At 46.0% G+C, this 21522-nt stretch overlaps 1 protein-coding gene across 3 annotated transcripts in view; it reads right to left on the reverse strand.

The window, feature by feature from the left end:
- LOC311242618 (uncharacterized protein) overlaps positions 1–18463 on the reverse strand; it is a 35703-nt gene extending 17240 nt beyond the window's left edge. For 2 of the 3 annotated variants that reach the window (XM_084331611.1, XM_084331609.1), the window contains exons 1-5: positions 18259–18463; positions 17621–17675; positions 17492–17503; positions 17273–17406; positions 15666–15807 (exon numbers count right to left, since the gene is read on the reverse strand). In XM_084331611.1, coding sequence (XP_084187737.1) covers positions 15666–15807; positions 17273–17406; positions 17492–17503; positions 17621–17672 — 340 coding nt within the window. In that variant the 5' untranslated portion in view covers positions 17673–17675; positions 18259–18463. Of the gene's footprint in view, positions 1–15665; positions 15808–16020; positions 16115–17272; positions 17407–17491; positions 17504–17620; positions 17676–18258 lie in introns of those variants that run through there. The other variant, XM_084331610.1, reaches the window with a different exon arrangement.
- Positions 18464–21522: the final 3059 nt, after the last annotated feature.

Below are 21522 nucleotides of genomic sequence, written 5' to 3' on the forward strand. Positions count from 1 at the left end.
TCATAAACCTTGAGGAACCCTCGAGCTCTTTATCCACACGTTTGATACTTTCCCCATCCCCATCTAACGTTGGCATAGGCGTTCTGCATATGGTTTCTACCAGAGCCACGGTTCTGACATGTTTCTGCTCAAGCACCGGGCACCCAGCAACAATATGACCAGGTTCCTTACAGTAGAAACAGATAATCCCTTCTGGGAATGCACCAGCAGAACCACCCCACCTAGGAGGTGAAGTTAACTGACCAGCAGACACAGGTTTTGGGAAACGGCCCCCCTGAACAGGACGCCTATCCCCGGACTCCACACGGTAGTCCTCCAAAAACACGGACTTGTGTGTCAACACAAACTCATCAGCGAAGACAGCGGCGTCGCCTATCTTTGATACCTTACGCTCATTTAGATGTGTGGAAACGGTATCAGGAACACATCTTTTAAATTCCTCTAGGAGAATCAACTGCCTAAGCTGCTCTCTTGACTCTGCCTTCTGAGAAGTGCACCACCTGTCAAACAGGTTCTCCTTCTCCCTTCCAAATTCAACATAAGACTGCCCCTCCGACCTGCGATAACCTCTAAAACGCTGACGATAGGCCTCGGGGACCAACTCATAAGCCCTCAAAATGGAAGCTTTAACCAGCTCATAATCAGCGCTTTGTTCAAGGGACAGAGCAGTGTAGGCTTCTTGTGCCCTACCAACTAAAACACATTGCAGCAGCAGTGTCCAGGCGGTATCAGGCCACTTCAATGTGGTTGCCACCCGTTCAAAAAGGGGAAAATATCTTTCCACGTCTTTCTCAAAAAATGGTGGCACCATCCTAATATTCCTGCCTACATCAAACCCGGAACGTGACTCTGGATGCAGAGCACCCGCCTGCAAGGCAGCATGCTTATATTCAAGCTCCTTCTGTGCACGCTCGTGCTCCAACAACATTTGTTTCTCCTTAAACTCACGCTCCTCACGCCTCTCCTTAAGCTCACGCTCCTCTCTCTTCTCCTCACGCTCTCGCTCTAGCTGCCTTTCTTTAAACTCCAACTCCCTTATCCTCCAGTCACCCTCTACACCAGGTAATAGCGGAGATGCGCCAGACGAAGGAGGCTCCTCCACCCTCTCCTCAAGCACCTGCTCCCTAACGAGTAACACCCTTAACGCACTCAAGGCAGACGGCTTCAAACGTTTCTCCCCCGCAGAAAGCTCTACCCTGTAGTGTACAGCAAGTTCTAGCAGTTGGTCCTTGGAAAATTTCTCTAACAAGTCATGAGACGGGCGATCAACAAAGTCCCTGATGGAAGCCATTGTCACTGAACCAGCCACCCCAAGCTACACACCCTACCTCACAGTCACGAAGAACCACTAACGAACCACGAAGACCCCCCCAACGAACCACTGAAGAACCACGAAGAACCACTGAAGAACCATGAATAATGCTAAATGCCAATAATAACAACCAGAAGGGAACGCGGTGGAAATGTGAGCTCTACGGAGCGCACCTTTCTAGGATGCAAAAAAAAAAAAAAAAAAAAAAAAACCACCCTAAATAGACGTGTCATACACGCAGGGTGTTAGGTGCTACCAGGTATGCTCACCAAACACTCAAACAAACAAAATAAATCCAACAAACAATTCCAAACAGGTGCGCCTTCTAACCTGATATGACTACGTCTAAACTGCAGAAAAAACCGGCCCACCACATGTCTACCCTAAGAAACACTAAATCAAGCCCTACCACACTACCTGTGTTTTCTGGCCGCCCTAATCTACCTACCCTTACACTAATGCCCTGTAGACCTAACTTTCTTCAACCACACCTGCTACCAGTCAAAGATCATATACCAATCATTTCATTGACCGCCCCAGGAGTACGTGGTGCACAGGACGCTAACCAACAACCAGAAAATAATGTCCCTATCTACATGTGGTGCCCACTAAACTATATATTTTAACAGCATAAGTAGTCACATCAAATTACAAACAAATACGGCATACTCACCTGTTTGATGAAATGGCTCAGCCCCCACGTTACACCATATGTAACGAACACCACCCAAACCATAATACCATGACACCCTGTGTAACACAAAAAAAAACCACCAAACAAAGTTCTAGGGGTAAAAGATCCCGGACGAGCGCCCAACTGTTACGACCCTGGCTCATGGGCACGCAACCTATGTGCAAACCAACACCAAAACCCTGTGCTCTAACTCAAAGTGCTACTATCTCAAGGAACTACTAATGTAACTGTAAACTAAGGTACTAATGCAACCCAACAGACAAGGACTAGAAGAATGTGACAGCTCTTCCTCCAAACACAGACACTGCATGTGTGTTACTAGGGCTGCCTTTAAAGCTCCCAGCAGGTAACCAATCAGTACTAATTGGCTAATTGGCAGCCCTCACCTGCCTGCACAGTCACACAGGAGTGATCAGCTCCTGGTACGTAACAAAAGTATATAAAACAAAATTCTTAGGTGTGATAATACAGTAGATCACAAACTCTGTTGGAAGCCACATATACAATATATCAAAAGTAAATTTGCCAAATCTGTTGGCATTCTGTACAAAACAAGGGAGCTGTTAAATCAGAAATGTTTGCATATATTGTATTTTTCACTTGTTGTGCCATACATGTCATATTGTGTTGAGGTCTGGGGGAATGTTTATAAAAACAAATATAGATCCTATTATTAACACATTGACGGCCACAGGGATTAGACTGGCCCCACTCTATACGGCCAGCATATCATAATAAGGTTTCATTGTGCGTGAGGCTGTTTGTAGAGCTAAATCTATACTTTATATTATTGCTATCTGTCCATTCTCATTGTCAATTGACACTATAAACCGTCCCTTAAATATGCCTTAAAGGTGACATGCATTATAAATGTAATTTTTCAGTCTCTAGCATTGTATTATAGTAATAGGAGTTAGTATCAATGTGTTTTAGTGTCTAAATACCATATTGGCGGGTTGCTCTGATTCAGCTCAGATAATTTCCTGCTCCAGTAAATTAGGCCATCCTGATTTGAAGGCCTGAGTGACGTCACTCAGGCTCTGGGTAGCAGACAGTGATGTGATTGGCTCTGTGGTTGTAGCTAATGCCTGCCCACATTCTACCTAGACTGACTGTACACAGCGAGTGGAAACCACTTCCTCATACTCTGCATGCACTCTGGAGGGAGGGAGAGCGAGAGAGATAGAGAGCACTTGGGGGGGGGGGGACCTGCCGCGCGGCACACACCCGCAAACGGGAGATTGAAAGAAAGAAAAAAAGGAAGAGAGGGAGGAAGGGAGGCCCCCCCCCCACAAGCTGCCGCGCGGCACACCCGAGAGGGAGAGAAAGGAAGAGAGAGGGAGAGAGGGGGCCTTGTCAATAACGGCCTGTCTTTTTCTCTCTCTCTCCCACCCTCTCTCTCTCTCTCTCTCTATCTCTCTCTGTCTACCAGTCGCAGACTGTGTGGACTGACTGTCACTCAAAGTGCTTATGGGCGGGGCCATAACAGCCTGAAATCTTGAAGCTGAAAAATGATGGTTTTGAGTACTTGATTAGAAATATAAAACAATGCATTTTTTTGAAAAAAACCTTACAAATGTCTTCAATAGACTAACAGGAATTGTGTAAAGTTGCCCAAATAGTGCTAGGAATAGCAACGCATGTCCCCTTTAAACAAATAATTTTTTCATCTATACGTTCCCATTTTATAGCGTCTTGAATATGAACGTTATAGCAGAATTTTCTGGGGTATTTCTTGGAACGCGAGATACAGGGCGTTTCGGCCATAGACAAGCTAGAGATAAAAATCGAAATGCATTTGATCGGTATCATGGTCCACCATGAATGCATGAAAGGGGGGGGGGGGGCGTCGTTTCTGATTATTGATTACCAATAACGGCATTAGCCTCAGTAGCCTAATTCGCTGACCGGGTGGATGTCTATCAAAGCAAGGCCCGATTGGGCTGTAATTGACGTCAAATAGCTCTTACCTGTGGCCGGTTGGACTGCAAAAAAGATTTCCCAGTTATAGATCACCATCTGGTAGATCCATATGTCCATTGGCTGATGCTATAATCCTTTACTCCATACTGAATTCAGCGTCCCAAAAACTATTTCAGGCGATCGGCTACACGCATAGCTGTAGGCTAACAGAAAAATCCATTCATAAAAAAAAACACCGGCCTCTTACAGGGAACACTGCATTATCGAGACAGCGCCCCTATGAGGATCTGGCCTGTAATGCACTTTTCCGAATTCCAAGAGTAGGGTAAATCTGCAGTGACGCTCGGTGACATTGAGTAGGATATTACAATGGAATAAAAGCCAAAACAACCTAGCCACGGACATATCCGTGGTTGGCCCTCAACCGTTGGATCCGAAACACGGACATGTCCGTGGTTGGCCCCGAATGTGTTAAACTACAGAAAAGAGCTATTAGAATAATAAACAAAGCTAGTTACCTTGAATTGACAAATCCATTATTCATCAAGTCCTGCACATAAACATTTGTAGATATGGTGTACATAAAAACCTTGGAAATCATTTTTCGTGCGAAGAGTAAAAGCCTACCAGTTTGTATTTGTCTCTTTCAACCAAGAGAAGGAAAGTATCATTTAAGAGGGTTATGTATTCTTAAAACATGTAAAAAGGTAAGAACTAATGTCAAAGCTAGATGTGTTTCAGAGTTAAATTATGGAATAGCCTTAGTGACGGGTTGAAGTTGTGTACTTCTCAGGAGAGATTTAAAAAAGCCTTTAAAAGGATAAAATAATTCAGGAGTACAGTTTTGAGTAAAACATCAAACATTTGTTTTTTCTTTCAAAAAATTATATCTTGCAGCATATTTTAAGTTTTTCTTTCTTATATTAAAATATATTTAGTTAAGAATTTGTAAAGGATAGGCAAAAATAAGCATGTGCTTCAGCCTATTCCTTTTTTTCCGGTCGTTGATTTTGGATTTTGTGTGTGAGCTTGCCTTGAATATGTACATCTGTGATTTTTTATTTGTTTTCCTTTTGCAAGTCCACACAGGTGTGTTTGATTTGTCTGTAAACAAGACCGAAAAATAAACTTCATTAATTCATTCAAAATAAACTTCATTCTGGGCGGCTGGGTAGCGCAGCGGACTAAGCGCCTGCCTACCACCGCAGAGACACTGGTATCGAATCCAGCTGTCAGCGGTACCTCCAGCTTGGTCGGTCGTCCATACTAACCAATTGGCAGTGTTAGCGGGTGGGAAGCCGGCGGGGTGTGTATCCTGGTTGTTGTAAACAGCGACTCCTACAGGTCGGTCGGGGCGCCTGCTCAGCGAGGGAGGGAACTAGTCTCCCACACGACTCTCGCTGTCAGGTGAAAAGAAGCGGCTGGCTGACTCTGCATGTATCGGAGGGGACATGTGATAGTATCTATCAACCCTCCCTAGACCGGCAAGTGGGGGGGAAATGCACACAACGACCAGGAAGGGGAGGGGGGAATTGGCATAACGACTAAATTGGGATGAGAGAAAAATACAGAAAAGAGAAAAAGTAGATAAAAAAAAGAAAATGCATTCATTCAAATCACACTGCAGCTATTAATACCATTACCGTCTTTAGCAATACATTTATTTGTTTAGTTTAAAACTAAAATGAGGACAAAACTGAAATCCTGTTAGTTAGCCCTGTATCAAAAGGAGAAATGTTATAGGATAATATAGGTCAACTTACTCCCTGGGTTAAACCTGAGGTTACAAGTCTCGTTGTTATTCTAGATTCAGACCCAAGTTTCAAGTCCCACATAAACAAGGTGACAAAAGCATAATTTTCTCACCTTAGAAACATAGCTAATGTGCAACAATTTCTAAATAAAAAATATGCTGAAAGATTAATTCATGCTTTCTCTCAAGCCGACTTGATTACTTTAACACACTCGTTACGGGCCTCCTGGAAAAAACAACAGACAGGCTCCAGCTCATTTAAAACTCTGTGTTGTGAAGGGCCAGATTAAACCGAATATATATATTTATTTATATATATATATTTAATTGTATTTGTATATTCTCTAATATTCCCTGATATCCCTTGTATATTCCTTGTACAATATGCATTGAATATCCATTCTAGCCTACTGAACATCCCATAATAGTCTCCATTCTACTATTGGTCGAGACCTTGGTGCCAGGCTGCCATACCCCCCAGACCCAGTTCAAACGTACCGCTCAACATGTACGAACAAGTCCTAGTTCCGCGTAGGAATCTGGCTACCGCACCACTAACGGTACTATTTGTTCATAGTGCGTATATATACTGCGCTACTAAAGTAGGACTTCCTTTTTAGTCCAGTTTCTTACCCTCCAATAGAGTGACAGACGTAAAGCCTCCCCGCGACGCCACGTGTGGGAGTAAGGCCAAGTTCGGCCTACCATCGGTATTGAGACATCGTGTATATTAATATTTGAATAGTCATATTTGGCACTATATCGTCGAGTTGGACGTAGTCTATTAAGCTAATAATAGTCTATTCATATGTAGTGCTTCGTGCGGTGAGAATACTATCGTAGTCAGTACCCCATCGTTTCGGGCAGAGAACTGGCTGCTTATCCAGGGTGGCCGACCCCATGTGAGGCTGCACCCGAGGAGCCCCAGAGCCGACGAGCGAGTGGACCTGCATACCGGATTATTCTACCGACGACAGCCCGCCTTCCCAGGCACGGATTATGCTTTGTATACAGTGATTATTCTATGGATAAAGACCAACACTGCCGTGTGTTGGAAACCCCCCCCCCGGAGAGGACGACAGGTGAGGAGACGCTCTACACGACGAGGTCGCTTCACGTCTCTCCATCGTGGACCGAAGGAAGCCGGCCCACAGAGAGTCCAACTGCTTTCATCTGTGGATCGAGGATCGTTGAGGCACCGAGCCGCACAACCGTGGGTTCTCCCAGGATACCCTCGGCCAGACGGATACAGCCAGACTCTACCCCCCCCCTTCTCCAGTTGTCTTACAAGCGACCGGAATTCCCCCCTAGTGTATCCAGTTCTATAATCATTAAAGTATCATTGCTATTATTCCTTAACTATTCCAGGTCGTATATGTACCACCTGCGCCTTCAGAGATTGGACATTCTCTATTGATATACCGACGAATACTCTTGCCATAAAAGTGCATACTAATTCCCATTCATAAATGTGATTGATTTGATTAAGTGCTTGCTCTACACACCATCGCTGTGTAGAAATAAAGACCTATTTCTAATTCGTACATTTGTGTTGGATCCGTTTCATCTACGTGACAGTGTTCATCATAATATATTTATGCCGAGTACTGGGTGGCCGAATATTAAGTACAAAGGTAGTGGTAGTAAGTATCATATCTAGTAATACAGTCAGGGAATTGTACCCCTCAGTTACAATTGGTCCTTCGAGCCGGAGGGTAATTAGTGTAATATTAATATAGTGTTATTAATATTGAAATGGCCTATGATGAACACTCCACGAAACGATCCTCCTAACCAACGCCCGCAGCGCGAACGACGGCTCCCTCAGTACTTAGAGGCTTACGCTGTCAGTCAACAACCTAGTCTTCTACTAACAGTAAACGCGGTAAAACTAGAAAGTAAAAGTATGTCTAACCCCAACGCCCAGACTACCCCGACCATAGAGGCCCCTACGGGTTCTAATGTAACTGACCAAGTTCACGGTGGGGACCAGTGGGAACCAGACATGACTTCACACCCCGCCAGTACTGAAGAAGTAGTCCCCGATGAGTCCCGGGAGGAATACAACGCTACCGAGAGAGAACTCGGCACGGAAGAAGACGGGGAGAGCACCGTGGAGATAGAGCTCCAAGGCTCCGCAAGGAGTACCCCGAGGGAAGGCTCCCCTATACAACCGCCTTCCCCCAGCGAGGCAGAGAGGACCCTACAGCAGGCCTTCCTCATCAGCCTGAACGCCGCTGCTGAACGCGACCGACTGCAGATCCAGCAGCGGAGCGAAGAAGAGCATATACGTCTAGAAATAAGACGCATTCAGAGGGAAGAGAATGTGGCCCGAGACCGAGCAGACAGCCAGCGAGCAGCTGCTGGTGCTCTACGGGACGCAGAGCACGACAGACAGCAAGCGCAACTAATAGAACAGCTGATCAGACGGACAACACCCCCTCCCTCCGCCAGAGGCTCCAGGAACTCGTCTAGACACACCTCCAGGGCGGCATCCCCTAGCCGAGTAAACAACCCTGAACTTGACCAACAGACGAGGTCTATACCCCCCACAGACCACCTCCCCCCACCGGTCCAAGCGAGACCTAGCAACCGGGAAGGAGCAGCATATCCTGTGGAGAGGCTAAACCAGAGACTACAAGCACTGGATGACCTAACTGAAGACGAAGAGGAAGAGGAGGAGAACCACGCCCGACGACAGCACAGTACTCTACCGGACCAGGAGGTCCGGTACAGCCCAGGCTATACTCCCGCGGAGCTGCGCTACAGACCCCCGACTCTATACACGGGTGAGCACGACGCACGACCCGCACCGAGGAACAGCACCTGGACAAGCGGGCCATGGTACACTGCCGGTACCAGCCCATACCAAGGAGCGGGAGGAGACTCGCCTAGGAGGCCTCTCCCCCAACGCTCGCCGATGTATCCACAGTCAGCGTCATACATTGGCACGCCTATGGTACCCGACTTCACCCAAGAGAACCGGGCCCAGTATACAGAACTCTGCATGTGTCTGGAGACCATGTTGGTGGATGTATTGGATGAACGCCATAAATACGCCATCCTACTGAAGCACTTAAAGGTACCCCGCGCACATAATATAGCGCTCGCCTACGCGACTTCCACCACCCCATACACAGCAGCGCTGGTAGCATTGGACCAGAGGTATGGGCGCATATGGGATTACGTGATCCAGGAGATCCGACACATCGACCGCTTACCCCCAGCAATAGACAATCGAGCACTGGACGACCTGTCCATCAGAGTGCAGTCCCTGGTAGGGATGTTGGGAGCGCAGAGAGAGAAGGGGAGGCATGAACTTTACGCCAACTCAAATGTTGAAAGGATCTTGGAGAAGCTGCCGCCCGCTCGACAGGAGCGTTTTAGGCGGCAGAGAGACCACCGAGACCCGAATGGCCCCGAACCGAACCTCCTCGATCTAGCAGACTTCCTGGCGAGAGAAGTCAGCAGCCTACGGCTAGATACATTCGGACGGAGCACCCCTGGCTCCAGAGAAGGAACCAGACGACTAAATGATGGAAGAAGATCGGTGACTGTGATGCACCAATCGGAGTCAGTACCGAGCAGCAGGAGCCACAGTACCCCCTCCAGAACGGAGAAGTGGAAGATAGTGTGCCCCTACTGTGAGAAAGAACACTGGCTAGCGCAATGTGACTCCTTCCCCAAGCTGAACGCGGAGGAAGCAAGTCAATGGATAAAGTCCAACAAGCGCTGTTTTCGCTGTGCGCGCTCACACATGGCAGCCGAATGCCGCTTAAAGAAAAGGTGCACCAAGTGCGATGGAGCCCATCTGGACATACTTCACGACAGTAACAGACGGCGCCCTTCACCCGCACCATCCAGCAGCAAAGCGAGCGTCATGTACATCGATCCCGCCAGCAGCAGTGGAGCCCGAGTACTCCTAAAAGTAGTGCGTGTGACACTAAGCTACCAGAATAAAGTCCTGGACACTTACGCCGTCCTCGATGACGGGTCAGAGAAGACCCTTCTGCTCGCCTCCGCTGCGGCCCAGCTAGGGCTGCGGGGAAGCGAAACCCAAATGACAATTCGGACAATAAGACGAGATTTGAAGACGATAAAGGGCGAGAATGTCTCATTCTCTATCGCAGCAAGCGGCCAGCCTGAGCGACGGTACCAGATTACAGACGCTTTCACCAGCCAAGAAATAGGACTGTCGCGGTACACATACCCCGTCGCCAAGCTGATGGAGAAATATGCACATCTGCGCAAGTTACCGATCCCGCTCATAGACAATGCTATGCCGACCCTGTTGATAGGCTCCGACCATGCAGACCTCATTGTCCCGATAGACCGGGTTCATACCGGACCCCGAGGCTGTCCTGCAGCAGTCGAGACCCGTTTGGGATGGACTCTCCAAGGCCCGCTCGCCAAATCTCTCAACCGAAGTACAGCCACTAGATGTCTCCACTCCCGAGTCACAGAGGGAGAAACCGCACTCCTGCAACACGTAGAGCGGCTATGGACCTTGGAACAAATGCCCTTTAAGAACGGAAAGAAAGACATTCGCTCTAAAGATGACATTTACGCCATTCACCTCCTCGAGACAGGGACCAAGAGAGTCCCGGTCAACGGCGTGTTGAGATACGCCACGCCACTCCTGCGGCGAGAAGGAATGCCTACTTTCCACGCCAAGACAGACGCCACAGAACGGTACCTGCTGAACACGGAGCGGCGCTTAGCCAAGAACCCCGCCCAAGAGAGTGTATACCGCGCTGAGATTGAGAAGCTCATCACAGCGGGACACGTCACAAAGATGGACATTAAAGAGGCTGACCAGACCACTGAATCGTGGTACGTGCCTCACCACAAGGTCCATCACAACGGTAAAGACCGCATAGTATTTAACTGCAGCTACCAGATCGGATCCCAAAATCTGAATAAAGAGTTACTGCCCGGTCCCACACTCGGCCCCTCCCTACTCGGCGTTCTACTCCGCTTCCGCCAGGAAAAGGTGGCCATCAGCGGGGACATTAAAGGAATGTTCCTGCAGGTGAGATTAGTAGAGGAGGACAAGCCCCTGTTACGGTTCCTATGGAGAGAGAAGCCAGGAGATGAGCACCCAGCCATCTACCAATGGGAAGTCCTCCCCTTCGGAACGACGTGCAGCCCCTGCTGTGCTACATTTGCACTACAGAAACATGTAGCAGAGGACCCAGCAGCGGACGAAGAGGTCCGACACAGCGTAAAGAACAGCTTCTACGTAGACAACTGTCTACAAAGCCTTTCAACCCAGGAAGAAGCCGAGGCTCTCCTGATTAAACTCTGCGCCTCATTGATCAAAGGCGGCTTTGATCTCAGGCAGTGGGCCAGCAGCGATCCGCAAGTACTGCGCAGCCTCTCCTCCGAGGACAAGGCAGCCAGCAGCGAGACCTGGATGGCTACAATCCCGGGAGAAGCCCAGGAGATGACCCTGGGATTGGTGTGGCGATTCAAAACAGATTCGCTTCACTACAGACACAAGCCCCTGACTACGGAGCAGGGAAGGCCGGCGGCGGCGCCGACCACCAGACGGAGTGTGTACACAACACTAGCCCGACAATATGACCCGCTAGGATGTATTCTACCGTACACCACCAGGGCAAAAATGATTGTACGAGCATTGTGGGACAAGGACCAGGGCTGGGACGACCCCATTCCCGCACACCTTGCATCCACCTGGAGAGAGTGGGAGATGGAGCTCCACTCACTCCCAGGCGTTAATATGCGCCGAAGCTACTTCCCACCCACGGTGAGGCCAGAGACATGTAAAATGGACTTACACGTCTTCAGTGACGCCTCAGAGGTCGCATACGGATCAGTAGCCTACTTGCGGGCCCAAGAAGAGGGGGGAGAGATCTACACAGCATTTGTCCTCGCCCGCTCGAGAATAGCCCCACGCAAGCAACAATCTATCCCACGCCTAGAGCTCTGTGCAACCCTAGCCGGAGCGCACCTAGCCACGCTCATCCAACGTGAGCTCACCATACCGGTGTCTAGAACAATCCTGTGGTCAGATTCCACGACAGTACTCGCCTGGATCAAATCGGACTCATGCAAGTACAAAGTCTTCGTGGGAGTCAGAGTCACCGAGATTCAAGACTTAACCGAAGAGTTAACCGGAGAAACAGAGTGGCGCTACGTTGATACAAAACAGAACCCAGCTGACGTCATCACCCGGGGAATGCCCCTAGATGACCTCACCCGTCGCAATGTCTACAGTGACGGCCCAGCATTCCTAAAGCTCCCGGAAGGAGAGTGGCCCACGCCTATCCCGAGGGAAGCCAGTCAGGAGGAGGCTGAGAATAAGAAGCCTGTGTTCTGTGGATTGAGCACTGTTATCTCCGCAGACCCCAACATAGATGATTGCACTACCATAGAGAGTGCACAACAAAGGACATTCCTGCGGCACCACCCGGAGTGTAAGTCCCCCGCTGAAATGTCAGCAGCTAACTACGAGGAAGCAGAATTGCTTCTACTGCAGCGAGCCCAGAGAGACTCGTTCCCCGATGAATTGGCCTGTCTACAGGGAGGAAAGCCCTTCCCATCCGACAGCAGATTAATTCATCTGGCCCCCGAGAGCGACGCTCATACCCTCATCAGAGTGGGTGGTCGCCTACGCAGAGCCCCCAATCTACCGGATGACATTAAATACCCGATCATATTGAACAGCCGACACAAGGTCACAGAGCTGATTATAAAGAAATACGATGAGGATGTACATCACGCAGGAGCAGAAAGAGTCTTCGCGGAGATCAGACGTCGTTACTGGATCCTACAAGGAAGAGAGGCGGTACGACGCTTCCAGCGAACATGTCTAGACTGCCGCAAGTGGCGCGCGCAGCCCAGCATACCAAGGATGGCTGACCTTCCTCCATGTCGCCTCCGAATCGGTGACAAGCCATTCCACTCAACGGGTATGGACTGCTTTGGCCCGCTGCACATAAAGAAAGGAAGAGGAACCGAGAAGCGGTGGGGTATTGTATTCAAATGCATGACCACCAGAGCGATACACATCGAGCTTCTCCCGACCATGAGCACAGACTCATTCCTTATGGCCTTCCGTAGATTCACATCACGGAAAGGAAGACCGTCTACACTATTGTCCGATCATGGGACAAACTTCAAAGGCGGCGAAAGAGAGCTGAGAGAGAGCTTCCAAGCTATGGGCCCAGAACTTAAGACCCACCTCGCTCCAGCACAGATTGACTTCCAATTCAACCCCCCAAACGCACCCCACTTCGGTGGTACTTGGGAACGGGAAGTGCGTTCCATAAAGACAGCCCTGTACGCAGTACTTGGGGCCCAGACTGTGGCGGAAGAAGTCCTAATGACAGTCCTCACGGAGATTGAGGGAGTATTGAACTCTAAGCCCCTCGGCTACGTCTCCAGCGATGTGGCGGATATCGACCCAGTTACCCCCAACACACTCCTGATGGGGCGGCTAGATCCCGCGTTACCCCAGACAATGTACCGGCCTGAAGAAGCGAACGGCCGACGAATGTGGAGGTACAGCCAAGTATTAGCCGACAAGTTTTGGAGCAGTTTCCTACTACACTACCTACCGTCTCTACAGACCCGCCAGAAGTGGGTAAAGGAGAGAGACAATTTGACAGAAGGAACAGTCGTCATGATTATTGATCAATCACTGCCCAGAGCTATGTGGCCGGCCGGCCGCGTAAGCAAAGTGATCACCGGTGCCGACGGCAAGGTCCGAGCAGCTGAAGTGCTTGTCCAGGGTCGCACTTACACCCGTCCCGTGGCGAGGCTCATAGAACTGCCCCGACTCCCAGACACAATCGATGATGACCATGACCCTATAACCCTATGACTTTGTGAAGTTGACTGACCCCTACAGCAAACCCTTATGTGTAAATAGACAACGCGATTAATCTGTCTCTGCTTAACTGATTAGGTCTGGGACCAATCAGGGGGTGGCTGTTGTGAAGGGCCAGATTAAACCGAATATATATATTTATTTATATATATATATTTAATTGTATTTGTATATTCTCTAATATTCCCTGATATCCCTTGTATATTCCTTGTACAATATGCATTGAATATCCATTCTAGCCTACTGAACATCCCATAATAGTCTCCATTCTACTATTGGTCGAGACCTTGGTGCCAGGCTGCCATACCCCCCAGACCCAGTTCAAACGTACCGCTCAACATGTACGAACAAGTCCTAGTTCCGCGTAGGAATCTGGCTACCGCACCACTAACGGTACTATTTGTTCATAGTGCGTATATATACTGCGCTACTAAAGTAGGACTTCCTTTTTAGTCCAGTTTCTTACCCTCCAATAGAGTGACAGACGTAAAGCCTCCCCGCGACGCCACGTGTGGGAGTAAGGCCAAGTTCGGCCTACCATCGGTATTGAGACATCGTGTATATTAATATTTGAATAGTCATATTTGGCACTATATCGTCGAGTTGGACGTAGTCTATTAAGCTAATAATAGTCTATTCATATGTAGTGCTTCGTGCGGTGAGAATACTATCGTAGTCAGTACCCCATCGTTTCGGGCAGAGAACTGGCTGCTTATCCAGGGTGGCCGACCCCATGTGAGGCTGCACCCGAGGAGCCCCAGAGCCGACGAGCGAGTGGACCTGCATACCGGATTATTCTACCGACGACAGCCCGCCTTCCCAGGCACGGATTATGCTTTGTATACAGTGATTATTCTATGGATAAAGACCAACACTGCCGTGTGTTGGAAACCCCCCCCCCGGAGAGGACGACAGGTGAGGAGACGCTCTACACGACGAGGTCGCTTCACGTCTCTCCATCGTGGACCGAAGGAAGCCGGCCCACAGAGAGTCCAACTGCTTTCATCTGTGGATCGAGGATCGCTGAGGCACCGAGCCGCACAACCGTGGGTTCTCCCAGGATACCCTCGGCCAGACGGATACAGCCAGACTCTACCCCCCCCCCCTTCTCCAGTTGTCTTACAAGCGACCGGAATTCCCCCCTAGTGTATCCAGTTCTATAATCATTAAAGTATCATTGCTATTATTCCTTAACTATTCCAGGTCGTATATGTACCACCTGCGCCTTCAGAGATTGGACATTCTCTATTGATATACCGACGAATACTCTTGCCATAAAAGTGCATACTAATTCCCATTCATAAATGTGATTGATTTGATTAAGTGCTTGCTCTACACACCATCGCTGTGTAGAAATAAAGACCTATTTCTAATTCGTACATTTGTGTTGGATCCGTTTCATCTACGTGACAGTGTTCATCATAATATATTTATGCCGAGTACTGGGTGGCCGAATATTAAGTACAAAGGTAGTGGTAGTAAGTATCATATCTAGTAATACAGTCAGGGAATTGTACCCCTCAGTTACACTCTGCATATTAGACTATTAACAAGAACCAAAAGAAAAGAACACAATTAGTCCAGTACCGGCCACTCTGCACTGACTTCCGGTAACTTTTAGGATCGACTTTAAGGTCCTCCTCTTTATATACAAAACTCTAAATGGAAGTGGAACAGGACCAAGATATATAATAGCCAATTCTCTTACCCTCCAGAACACTGCGATCATCCACTGCTAGCTTACTGAAAGTTCCAAAAAACAGCCAAAAGAAGATTGGAGATGCAGCCTTCCAATTACACCCAAAACTATGGAACACCCTACCTATAGATATTAACATGCTAAACATATTTAAAAGCAAGCTAAAAACATCTCTTCACTTTAGCCTTTTAATACCAAACAGACAAACGTATTTTATATTCAGATTTGGAGTAATCAATACTGGAAGAAAATCTACTCGATGCAACCGTTATGTCTTTTATTACTGTCTATTTTACTGCTGTGCTGAAGCACCTTTTTTTTTTTTTTAATACCCTTTTCTTATCAACCGTATTGTGTCAGGATTCGGCATATAGATTGTGTGGCTCCTGTGTGACAGTGAGGAGGCAGAGGGGAGAGTGAGTGTCATACTTGAGACGGTGAGACGTATGGTGTCGTAGGTGAACCCAGCTGGAGTAGAGGCCCTGATGGAGTAGAGGCCCTGGTCTCTTTGAGTGACGTCTTTCAACACTAGTATCCTTTGTCTGGTCCAATCAAATCGCGAGTCCTTTACCTGCACATCCAAAGAGGACAATGTCTATGTAGTATAACAGTTTAGACACACATACAAAGACCCCCCGCCCCCCACCCAATGTATATAGTGTGTGGGGACTACTGGAGTCTGTGATGCAATTTCAACTGACTTCCTAAGCACATCCCACTGTCACGGCTCCCATCAGCCAATTACTTTCATCCAAAGACTACACAGCCAATCACCACGTCTTACCTTTCCCCTCATCCTCCAATAATCGTATTACTCCTCCCGCAGAATTTAACCTGCGTTCCGACAGCTCAGTGTCCGAGCTGTCGTCTTGCATCCCACCACTACCACCCGCTCTCTTCCTTAGATTTGTTTACTTGTAAATAAACAACCAAAATATATATATATTTTTTTAATAACAACAACAATAATAATAATAATAATAATAATAATAATAATAATAATAATAATAATAATAATAATAATAATAATAATAATAATAATAATAATAATAATAATAATAATAATAAAGAGGGGAAGTATCAGCACAACCTTGGTCTCTACGGCCTATAGGGCTGACATCACCCCCCTGTGACCTTGGTGTCAACAACCCGGGATGGATGCCGCTTCTGCTGCATACAAGCCAAACCAGCCTTCACTTAATCCAGGGGTCGGCAACCTGCGGCCTCGAGGCCGCATGCGGCTCTTTAGCCAATCAGCTGGCAAAAAATAAATAAAAAAAATAAATATTTGAATTTTCTTTTAACTTTTTTATTTTTTTTTCTTATTTTGGAGATCGATGTAATACCGTGACACTGAAATGAAAAAATATTTCATCAACTAAGATATTTAGTCAACAAAAGGCTTACCTGTATGCCTGATATGTGGTGCAAAATTTGCGAACAACGAAAAATTTACTTTTTATTTTATAGATTTTCCACAAATAAGGGAAGGACTCTAATAGAGCTGCATAGTTCAGGGTTTTATTTCAAAGTAGGTCTACACAGCCAGTATTTTTTCTCCTCTTCATTAGAGTTTGAGGTTTTCCTTTGTTATAACAGGTAAAAACAGCAATTAAAAGTCAAATTTTTTCTTTTTGTTGCTTTATAATCCCATTAATGCAACAAACTGTGTGCTATAAGTATAAAGTATAATAAATCGCTAATTACTTTGGGTATGCAATTGTCAGGCGTTTTATGCTAAATGTGGGGTATGCTTGGGGATATATAAAACGTTATACACTGTGTTATCTTCATTTTAAGGGTAAATAGGTTGTGCGGCTCCCTGAGCATTTTATTTTGTGGGGCGGGGGGAAAGTGGCTCTTTTGATAGTAAAGGTTGCTGACCCCCGACCTCAATCATCGTCATCATCATTCATCATCTATTCAAAGTCAGTTGATAACCAAGAAGCTCAAACTAGTGAATTCACTTAATTATGGGAGGGGCCCCTTCTTTGATTGGCCTGGGTGCTGTAGTTGCATCCACTGCATAAACGCACATCATTTCTATCCAGCAGAACTCTTCTTGGGCCAGGAGGGTTGCTTGGGGTAAAGGTCACAACTCTTGATGGAGAGTACACAGGCAGATGGAACTCCTTCCCGGCGCAAATTGTCTCCAAGTCTTCATTTCCACCTGTCAAACATTATCTGTAAGTATTCTTGAAATGTTATTGTACTGGATTTACTGGCAACCAAGATATGTCAATGCAATGACTCACCTAACAAGAAACCTGTCGGAAAAGACAAAATATATGCCATGATCAAACAAACACGTATATTATTAAGTCAGTATATGTGGAATTAAATATCACTGGAGTCCAAATAATAACCAATAAAAATAAACTTACCAATGCAGAGGGGGGAGCTAAGAAGGACACTCAGTAGGACAAAATGGAGCATGTTCTAAAAGCAAGGGAATTAAAGAGTTTGAATGAGCACAGATTATTCCAATATGTAAATTAACGTAATTTCGGATACAACATTTTTTTGCACATTTATTTATCCTTTATTTATCCAGGAATGTCCCATTGAGATACAAGATCTCTTCTTCCAGGGAGTCCTGACCATCGCTTGTTGTTTACATAGGCTAAGAAGAGCCAAGAGAGACGAGGGAGACCAATGCTGGATTGTTTAATTTAAAACAAAGGCCTGGAATCATTGCCATTCATCCCCATCCTCCACTAAAACCAAGCCAGCAGAGAAGGAGGATGATCAATCATCAATCACCAAGCTGCACAAGGGGCTTTTGTAGATGTTGTTTTTGTAGAGGTATACCACGCCAACTAAATAATTATCGTTACGTTAAATAGCAAGAGTCTGTGATGCTAATCCGTTGATACCAGTCCAGTATGGAGTCGTGTCCAATATACGTCATTTAGAACATGCACTGACTGGACAACAACAACAACGACAGTGGGAAATCCTCTAATAATGATTTATTGGAAATTAACAGTCAATCACGCAAATACAAATCGTCTGGACTCACCTGCACGAGATGCTACGCGGTTAGATATTACAATCAACGTTCGTCGCCCAGTGCGCATGAGTGATTGGATCGTCTCATAAAAGGGGCGTGATTTTTTCCCCGTAGCCGCAGTTTGCGAAGACGCTCTCTGATTGGCTAGCCCACGTACAGCGAAGACCCTCTCTGAATGGTTTAGCTCAGAAGGGCTCTGGGATAGAAATGTCCGCCTTTTGTACATATATATATGGGTTATGCTTTGGCCCTCTTTCGAAGTGGGTTATGCTTAGAGTTTGGAATCAGGGCTGGTGGTCCATCGCCCTGCTCTAAAGATAAACTCTAAGCATAACCCACTTCGAACGAGCAACGAGGGCCAAAGCATAACCACTTCGAAGCAGAGAATATGTACAAGGCGGAAGAGTCATTCGGAGCTAAACCAATCAGAGAGGGTATTCGCTGTACGCGGGATAGCCAATCAGAGAGCGTCTTCGCAAACTGCGGCTACGAAAGAAAATCGCGCATTTATTTATAGCGGCATACTACTGCACTTCCGCGTTACATGGAGCTCGTGAGTCGTGGGGGGAGGGGGAAAGAGAGCGCGATGGGATACAATTGAATGAAATGTAGAGCCTGGACGTATGTGGTTATAGCTAGGACTTACCACGTCCAGGCTCTAATCAACATTCATTCATTTGATCCCCTCGCCCCCCTTCCCCGATCCCCCACTCTCTCCTATGAGCTCAAAATACCGGAAGTGTTGCGGTGGTCTATGGATTGCGTTCTCGACAGTTTTGGGCGTAAACTGCGCTGTGCCCTGCAATACGTACGCTGGTGGTTACGCGTTTGACGCATAGGCGTCTACGTTTGCGAGGGATGTGGAGTTCATGTTTAGTGGCGTAGTTTTTTCTCTCTCCAAGCATGCATTTTTGGTTTTACTTACTGCAGGTTGCATCTACATGTAGTAGTGGCATTGGTGAGTACAGAAATCTGTGATCAATCTTACTGTAGCCTACTGTGTTCTTCAGACATTACATTCACGTTCTATTCTATTCTGAAAGTCACTCACTTTTGGTGAGGGCAAGGCAAGATTTCAGTTTTGTAATATAAAAAAAATCATAGAAAAATCAAGTAAAATAAATAAAAAGATAAAATATTATCTACCTATTATATCACCGATTCTTGAGACTCGGGACAAAACATGTCCTACATAGAAAAGTCTTCTTTAAATGTTAAAAATCAAGAAATGTATAATAAATAATATACGTACTGAGTTAAATCTTACTGTGTATACCCACGTTATTATTCTCATATATTGTTTTACATTTTCAAAAATAAAATAAAACTAACGGCGTCACCCAACCGACCTGTAGGAGTCACTGTCCACAACGTCCAATCCCCACCCACCGGCTTTCCCACCCTCTAACACTGCCAATGTTAGTATGACGGCCGGCCAAGCATCTCCTGTGTTAGTGGCGAGTGCCTTGCCCACTGCATCACTCAGCCGCCCTAAATGGGGAACAAATTGTTATAAATATATCAAACAATACATACAGTGAACTTCGAACAATATTTTCTGTACAAATCTGCCTACCAAAGTTTCTGTCAACACCTTCAGATTTTTTTCATAATCCTGGTTAAATCAGGTAAGTAGGTAGTAGTTGAGAGGGAATTCGAAATAATTGTGCACTTTGTGACAAGTTTTTGCAATTTGGCAGGGTGTTAGGTATGGACATATGGTTTAAAAAAATCTCAGCATACAAGTTGGGTAGCTGCCTGGTGGCCTGTATGTATAAAATGAAATATGGTCGCCGTCGGAAAGAGGGGCAGGCAGACGCAGAACACCCACCTCCAAACGTGATTAAATATTGTTTAAAATAAAAAGCGAAATACTATTATTTTGTGTGTCATGTTTCCAAATAAGATTGGTCACAACGAAATGCTTTCTACTTCAATTTGTTGGTTAGAATAGATGACCTCCATTGAAACTTCACTGATGTCTGTGCACGCACAGACGTGATAATAATAATAATAATAATAATAATAATAATAATAATAATAATAATAATAATAATAATAATAATAATAATAATAATAATAATAATAATAATAATAATAATAGCTTCATTTTATATAGCGCCTTTCAAGAGACCCAATGTCGCTTCACATAGGGGGGAAAATAACAAAGTAACAAACTAGTGGACAGACACAACATATAAATATGATGATGGAATTCAAGTTCGCGTTTTTATTGATCACATAGGCAGGCTATACATGGCGTAGGCTACATGGCAGTGAGATTCATTGTTCTTGTATGCTCTCATATTTGCTATTGTCAAGAAGGAAGTACATTATTTTCAATCGTGGCTTTAATTCGTATAGCCGAGAAGCAGTCTCCTATCAGCTTTATTAATCCCGACCCATCTCAGTCACAGCATAACTGAGACCGGCTATGGAAACAAATCATAAATAGACTACTGTAAATAAAATAGCCTATAACATTATAAAGGATAGGCTATAGCAGGTGTCGTATTCGATTTAAAGAGAATAATCATTCAGGACGAGGAGATTACTGTAAGTTGTTTATTGCACCATTAAGCATGAGTGTGACTCCATCCACGGCTAGCAGCCAACTGACTGTCAGGACCCCTTGTGCAGCAGGTATACATAACAGGAAGGTGCGCCTGGCACGCCTGTCGTAAATGACATATTCAAGGCATGAATATTACATCCTCCTTCTTTTAAAGAAAGCTTTATAAGCTATGAACATAGATTGAAATAAAGAAAAATTGTGCAATACTCTGTAAGACCAGACCAGTGTCAGGACCAGGCAATGTAAACAGGTAAGCATTAATATGTTAAACATAAAAAAATAGATTCTTGTATCAAAGGTATTACAGTTCGTATTGTGTGCACTCTTATTCTGGAAAGTCTGCTTGAATATTTGAACACTTCAGCTGTGAATAAGGTATGTATTCAAAGCTTATATTATCGTGTGTCTCACAACTCTTACCGCAGCTCTTATTCATAGAATTAACCTGCTAACAAAATGGGAGCATATTGACAAGTAAACAGGGTAAGTAAGTCATAAATTTCAACACACATAGTAAGTCATCCATTTCAGTATTGTTGTGGAAAATGTGTATACGGGGGTGGAGGTAGGAAAGGGGTTAGTCTTGACTAGTTTAATATAGGTCAACTAGCAGGGCTCAAAGACACTAGGGCGACAGTCTGGCTGATGTTCTTAAAACAGCCTCAAGATAGGCAGATGGACATTTCAGTACATCATAT

Source organism: Notolepis coatsorum (genome assembly GCF_963971535.1).
Source record: "Notolepis coatsorum genome assembly, chromosome: 16".
NCBI classification, from domain to species: Eukaryota; Metazoa; Chordata; class Actinopteri; order Aulopiformes; family Paralepididae; genus Notolepis; species Notolepis coatsorum.